General features: G+C 41.7%; 1 protein-coding gene across 1 annotated transcript; it reads left to right on the top strand.

Annotated features, from left to right (window-relative positions):
* The first annotated feature begins 1,279 nt into the window (after window positions 1-1,279).
* LOC115259702 (uncharacterized) lies at window positions 1,280-1,886 on the top strand. The gene is made up of 2 exons (XM_029860487.2): window positions 1,280-1,436; window positions 1,521-1,886. Exons 1-2 carry the CDS (start codon window positions 1,431-1,433, stop codon window positions 1,839-1,841), a joined length of 327 nt encoding a protein of 108 aa, XP_029716347.1. The 5' UTR covers window positions 1,280-1,430; the 3' UTR covers window positions 1,842-1,886.
* Window positions 1,887-7,730: the final 5,844 nt, after the last annotated feature.

Genomic DNA, 7,730 nt, shown 5'->3' with positions numbered 1-7,730 from the left:
GATTATGCTGACGCTCCGTAAAGCCTTAAGCTTAAACATACACTCGATAGGCTCCTTGGAGTTTTGCCCAGTCTTCTGTATTAAGTCAAAATAATCGAAATATGCCTGCCTGCCTGAATAGTATTGAACCTAATGTCACATACATAAACTATCCAAGGAAACAAATACAGGGGATGGCCAAAATGTTTGGGATAGGCAACTTTTTTTCTCCCACAAAAAAATTCGACATGCTGTAACTTTTCATAGAGTGCATCAAAAAATCTCAAATTTTGACTGTTTGTCAATCTATTATATGTACAAATTTGGGCTCGATTGATTATTGTTTCGCATAGTTAGAACACTTCGGGTAAACCACTATTTTTTAGACAACTAATTTTTGAGCTGTCATATCTCGGAAACCCGTGAACCGAACTGAATGAAATTTTGAACGTACACTAACAATATGTATATTCTTCACAAACTATTAAAACATATGTACTTATTTAACGTTGAAAAAAGTTATCATGGATTGACATTTTTTGGATTTTTCTCGAAAAAAAGTATTTTTCTTACATCAATGTCAATAAATTTTAGTGTTGATATCCAAAGATTTTCTACTTCTGTTCTCAAGTTATCTCTAATCAGATATATTAGAGCCTATTTAGATTGAAGAAAAAACACATTTAGTAATTTTTGTGTGGTATTGTGAAATTCGACTTATTGTCCTCTATATGGGTAAAAATTTCAACCCGGTATAACTTGATTCGCCGTGAGAAAATATTACATTTTATAACGTCGTATTAAGCATCAATATATGGTTGATTAACGTTAAAACATTCATTCAATTCGGTTCACTGGTTTCCGAGATGTGACAGTTCAAAAATTAGTTGTCTAAAAAATAGTGGTTTACCCGAAGTGTTCTAACTATGCGAAACAATAATCAATCGAGCCCAAATTTGTACATATAATAGATTGACAAACAGTCAAAATTTGAGATTTTTTGATGCACTCTATGAAAAGTTACAGCATGTTGAATTTTTTTGCAAGAGAAAAAAAGTTGCCTATCCCAAACATTTTGGCCATCCCCTGTATAGTAATTGTAATTAATTCAGCTTACCTAAATTTGACTAATTTCGACCAACTGGATAACCATCATCACCTGTCTGTGCACCGTTTTGTAGGCGATGATAGCGCCACGCAGCTGCCGCCATCGCCGCCGCCCATAGCTGCTCACCGGGTGCATCGCGCGCGCAAATGAAATGCTTTCGTTTGCTGATCAACTGCATGAGTGACCACGCTTCGCGCGCACGTTTCTGCTGCTCGGAAGGCGCATCGAACTATAAAACCACCGGCCCATCGTCGGCCAGTTATCAGTTCGGATCCAGTGCACATCGAAGCACCACCACTTCTTGTTTGTTTATCCCACGCAAATTAGCTGAACGAGCTCAATCATGAAGGTAGTAAAATCGCTTTACAGCACTTAATTACATATGTGACTGATCACATACCGTTTCCTTTCCTTTCTCTTTCCACCCCAACAGGCGTTCATTGTTGTACTGCTAGCGATGGCCATTGCGTTGGTGGCCAGTTTCCCGGCAGCGGACTTCGCGAACCTAGAGGATCCGTCGTCCGCCGAGCTGGAAAGGGCAAACCGGGTGGCCAGGAGCAGCGCGTGGGATGACGACGACCATGGCACCATCAAGGAGATCACCGTCCACAAGACAGTTCACGTTCCCGTTCCATATCCGGTCGAGAAGAAGGTCCCGGTTGTGGTGGAAAAGAAGGTCCCCGTGATCATCACCAAGACGGCACCGGTGTCGATTAAGATTAAGCGCGTTAAAAAACATAAGCACACTGGCTGATCTGTATAGGCTAGGTTAGGAATAAATTATTTGTAGCTACAAAAATACTGTGCGTTGTTATTTTGAAGACGAAGAGGGCTGTTGAGGGAGACAAACTGTTGCCGCTGTACCCAATCTCTCCCGTTTCGTATTTTCTGCGCACGGATCTAAATGATACCTATACTAAAAAAAATCGCTCACTATTGGGACTGCTACTACATGGTTGGATAAAAAATCAGTTAACCCGGGAGTGGTCGCGTCGTGTACAGAGTACACGCACCACGAATAGAGCATGCTTATGGTACACAGCGTGAGCGTGGTGTTACTGAGGGTGGTCGAAGACGCGACTGTTCGAGGGTTTAATAAATTTTGTGGTGCTAGTAATGATGTATGTCAAGTTTTGAACGGCTGTATCTTGAAATCCAAAGCAGATTGAAAGTTTTTCAGGAGGTGTAGTAGAGCTGTTACAGCAATGAATATAGATATAAAGAGAGTTTGACTGTTTCAATCTATAGAGCTACTAATTCCGGCACTGTAGCCTTGGAGTATTACAACTAGAGTTTGTGATTTTTCCCAACGTTTTAACTCGTCCCGAGATGAACTAGCCTAGGACTAAAAATTTCGTTAATACAGATAAAAAAAAGTTTTGACTCGTGTTAGAGTTTTCTTCGGGAGACACACAGGGGAATTATTATTGTCTAGATTACATGTTTCGATAGTTCACTTACATTCTGGTCATTCGTTTGGGGTGACATAGAACTGTCGGTGTCTGAACTATTCGATCAAAACGATCAATTCTGACTATACATGTCAATGGTTGCTCCTCCGTGATTGATCTGAACTGGTACCAGTTGCACTGTGATCCAACTGAATAAGGGGCTGGGACATTCCACTTATTCTCAAAGTGCAATTTTAGCAGCTCATGCATATTTGATCAATAACGGCGCCGGCCAAGTCCTTATAGTCAGCTGGGAAGGGAAAGGAATGTTAGAATGTACTGGTTGTTGCTACTAGAGACCGAGAGCACTCTGCGTCCCACAACCCGCACGGACTGGGGTATTTGTTAGACGGAAAGGATGGGAGATCTGGGAGTCACCGTTGGGTCGGTGATGCGATCCATGGATTGGGTTATTTATAGTGTTCGTGATAGATTGTGTGGTGAATAAGGTGAATAAGGTCAAGCGGCACAGCACGCTTTGGTTGCATAACTTATAGGCGTTATATATACACTGTGCTGTGAGTGGAAGTTGGAAGGGAGGGAAACGACTTTTTTCAATTCGTTTCTTGTTCTAGCGATGGCTATGAACATATGAATATACATGAGTTGTATATGTAGAGAAGAGAGAGTGAGAGAAAGTGGATAGAAAGATACAAAGTAGGATGAAAAGGACGGGCCAGGGATTGAACCCATGACCTTCTGCATACGAATCAGAAGCGGTAGCCACTAGACCACCAAGCCCGTCTCATAGAACTGTCGGTGTCTGAACTATTAAGGACAAACGTCTTGTAATCTCGCTTCAACAGTGCATCAGTACTTCAGACGCACAAATCTCAAAAAGCAAGCTTCAAAAAACAGTGCATTTTATTATTCTGTTCTTGCTCACTTGTAAAATAAGGAGCTCAGGTGCGTTGGTTTTGTTTACGAAGATATTTGTGTGCTCGAAATCGTGACTAGGTGCCAAAGTCGGTCATTTTGGGACTCTAACAAGTCTGTCCTTAACCCTAGTAGGATGTTGGGGTCAACATGACCCAGACAAGCTTGCTGAACGTGCGCTACACGATCGTGGCGCGAAAAACCTAACATCTTTTTTTGTCTTTCTCGTACACTAAGTGTACTGGAAAGGCTATATGTTCACTCCAAAAATGACTTTTTGATAGAAGGCCCGGAGGGTCAAGTAACATATACCAATCAACTCAGCTCGACGAATTGAGGTGATGTCTGTGTGTGTATGTATGTATGTGTGTATGTGTGTGTGTGTACAAACTAACTCACATCAATGTTTGGCAGTAAACTTCAGCCGATTTTAATGATTGACGTTTCATTCGACGCAGAATCTGGTCCCATTGTTTCCTATTGAAAATGGTTCGGGTTGGTCCAGCCGTTCCGAAGTTATGGCCATTTAGGTGTTCCGGATCGGTACCTCAGGAAGAGGTCACATATAAAAATGCTACAAATCCATGCATGTGACGTTTCAAACCGCAGCATATTCGATAACCTGATGCCCGATAAGCAGGGAAATAGTCTCAGACCATATTTGAACCGGTAGTGTTCCGAAACCGGTTCCGGGTGTACCGTCGGAAGTGGCCAAATATAAAAGTGCACCTAACCCATGCATGCGACACATCAATTGGCGGCATTTTCAATAATCTGATGAACAAATAGTAGGAAAATAGCCTCAGTTCAAATCTGAACCGGAAGTGATCCGGGACCGATTCCGGGTGTTCCATCCAATCAAAATTGCAAGAGAACGATATGAGTTAGAAGTTTGGTGTCAAATAACGAATTGTAGGGTGGAACAGGGGCCACAACTTTGCCAAAAATTTTTTTTTTAAATTATTACACATTTTTCAAAGTTAATTGACATAAACAAATTAAAAAACACTATTTTAAGTTATTTTGCTCTAGAAAATTTAATTATTTAACTAAACCAATCGATTCAAAGATGCCATTTGATAGAAAATTCAATAATCTTTCAAATAAGGGTAAAAAAACTGCGATAAGTTTGACCATTTTCAAGTTATAGCCAGTTAAGGCAATAAGAGTCAAAAACATGAGGAGTTCAATAACTACGTAACAGTTGAGATTTGACCATATGCGTAGAACAATTTTTTTCACCATTTATGGTCCTCTATCACCCTTTAAAAAGTTTGCACTCAGGAACCTAACACCCTGTATTGGCACAACTTTTGGAATGTGGTGAGATAGGTATAGTATCTACCCGTGTACAACATTTCAAGTCGATTGGTTCAAAATTGACTGAGTTATAGTGGCAAACAGACGAATATAGAAGCCACCGCTCAAGTGGCGCGATACCCTATGATGATATATGATGATGTCACAGGGCCGTGTATGAAGTAAATTGAGAGGATTCAAAAGAAGAGGCCAAATGGGATCCCAGGGCATTTCGCTGGGATAAAAAAATGCGGACCTCTTTGAGGTCGCAACCCCTTTCCTTCATCTGTAGCCACTCATTGCCTTTTCGCAGGTCCACTCCTGCCCCCTGTAAGTGTTTGGTTTGTTGATTGGTTGTGTTGAAGTGATTTTGTGTTTTTATTTTCGAAAAATGAATGACAGGTAGATTTCGTGTTAGATATAGGTAAGTCCCCCCAGTAGTCCCCCACTTTACATGCAGCTAGGGCAGTAGTAGGCAAAACCACCTTAAATGCAGCATACCTCCCACCGAGCTTCAACAACCCACCACCAGAGGTCGTAGACGATGCAGTTACGGCGGCCATGAGGGGTGGCGTAATGGGGCCATTACGAAGGGTGCATCTCGAAAAGGCAATGACCGAGGGCCGAGGTCATGGACCTTGAAGCCTTGTGAAAGAGCCATAGTCTTTCACTTACCCGGTAGACGTTGTTCAAGCCAGACGGAAAGTTTTAAACCCAATACGAAGTGAGTGAGCCTAGTTGAAACGCTCAGAGTTTAAAGTTGTGAAGAGTTGTGGAGAGGTGAAAAGTGCGGAAAAAGGACATCAGGTAACGAAGTTAAACCACCCGATGTCGACCTGTTCCTTACATCGACATTTGTCCATCTTTTTCACCAGGACCCCGCCTGTAAAGGTTTCCCCTTCGCCCTACCACGTCCTGGTGCTTCAACCGGGTAGATTCCGGCAGCGTTGTTGGCCGAAGGCCGATCCGTCCAAATATCGGCAGCCCAGGACGTGTAGGCGGGTCCATTCAGCTGCAGCGATACCCCAAAGCCACCCCGTGGCGAGAGACGTGGCCAGACGTGGCCTGAAGAGAACGCGGTGTTCCGAACCTCGGAGAGAAGGACATCGGCGGCCGACATTGAGGAGAAAGGAGGAAGAAAGGAGGTTGCAGCAGAAGAAAGGGGCCCCGAAGAGAACAGGTTAGATAGATTGTAAGAAAGTGGGGAGGAGTAGAAGGTTATAAGGAGTAGAATAAAGTGTGCACAAACAGTCCAAAAATCGAAATACAGTTATTTCAAGTCAGTGCAGTGTAGTTACCATATTTCGAGTGCGAGAATTCCCTGTCCCGCGGTAAATTTAGGTGAGCGTGCCGACCCTGAGGCAGTTGATTCGGGGAGTCTCTTAGACGCTCCCGATTGGCTGACCCGATACTTACACCCCTTTGGGCCTCTATATAAACTACATATACTCTTAGTGGGGAGGAGGGGGGATCTGATCAAAGTCTGCCGTCCATACAAATTTTGAAAACTTTGTATGGACAAAAGCCCACAAGAGGGAAGGGGAGATGGCCGAAAGAGGGTCTTCGTAGTTTTTGGACAGCGTTTAGGGGGCACGTGATATTAAGATGCCCCCACGAATTAAGAGATAGATATACATAAAGCCTGTATCCGCAATAGTCTGGACACAGAAATACATCTATAACTCTGCAATAGATACATTAAAATTGCTCAAATTTGGCCTAATAGCATCATAAGATGTGTTCGTTCCACCTACAAAATTTCATGTGAATAGGTGCAGTACTTTTTGTTGTAGCAATGAAAGAGTAGTAGAATATGCGCCATGGAATTTTGTACAGCCCCTAGTTTTGCTTATCAGCGCTGTAACTTTTGAATTTTGCTATGGAAATGGCTAAAATTTTGAACAAAAACCTCTCAATCTACATTTATTGCATAGGCAAAATTTCAAAAAAAAAATCGATGCACTATCAACTATTTTATAGTCAAAACATGTATTGGGACTGAACGTGATTTTAGCCCCTCCGACAACAATTAGTCAGCACCCTACATTGTTTCGATTGTACTATTGAATGTGCTATACCAATAATCATAAAATTTTGCAGGCAAAATATACACATAATAAACTACCTTCTGTGAACATTTCATGAAAATTGGCAGAGATATTCAAAAGTTATGAACAGGCAAACATCGCACATGAAAAACACGAAAAATTTTCCCTAACACTAATTCCTATCAACAGCAGTAGCTTTCAAACCAATTGATCAAAGTTGATGAAATTTTGCAAGAAAGTGTATCTAAAAGTATCATCACTGCAAACGAAGTTTCATAATTATCAACATAAAACTTTGAACTGTAGCTTAAAAGAACCATCTATTATGGGAATGAAAATTGGTCATGATTGTACAAAATGCCTTAAACCACGTCTGTTTGTTTTTCATCCACAGTAAAAAGTAATGCATCAATTTTTATGAAATTTGGCACAAATGATATACATACACCAAAGCGTTCTCAGTCATTTATTCGGCCAATTTTACCAATTCATTACAGAGCTACAGTCATACTTTTGTTCCCCATTTATGGGGATACAGGCTTTATCTCAACGCGTTTCAAAAGTTGTGTCAATTGGTTCAAAACTGGCTGAGTTAAAGCACAAAAAAGTCCCTAAATAGGAGGATGGTTCCACTTCCCTACTTTTAACACCACGACGACAACTTGTCCTTTAATCCATGCGATTCTATGTATCACAATTTGAAAGACTTTTCATTTACACAAAGCGCTGTTAGCCCCAGCACCAGTGCATACTCCTGAAACAGGAAAAAGATTCAACCAGTTTGTATCGTTTCAGTGCGCACCATTTCATTACCGAACGAAACAGCATTTTCAGCTTCTCCCAGTCATCAGTATCCTATATGAGCAACGCAGCTCTTTTGTGTTCGAAATCGACGACGACAACTCTTTGAAGACCGAAATCTGGTGAGGGACTGAACGGGACTTATGACGCGCAATGGATCCCTATTGG

Source organism: Aedes albopictus, chromosome 1 (genome assembly GCF_035046485.1).
Source record: "Aedes albopictus strain Foshan chromosome 1, AalbF5, whole genome shotgun sequence".
Taxonomy (NCBI): domain Eukaryota; kingdom Metazoa; phylum Arthropoda; class Insecta; order Diptera; family Culicidae; genus Aedes; species Aedes albopictus.
The sequence above is the reverse complement of the archived record's forward strand: the minus strand, read 5'-3'. Positions and strand labels throughout refer to the sequence as shown.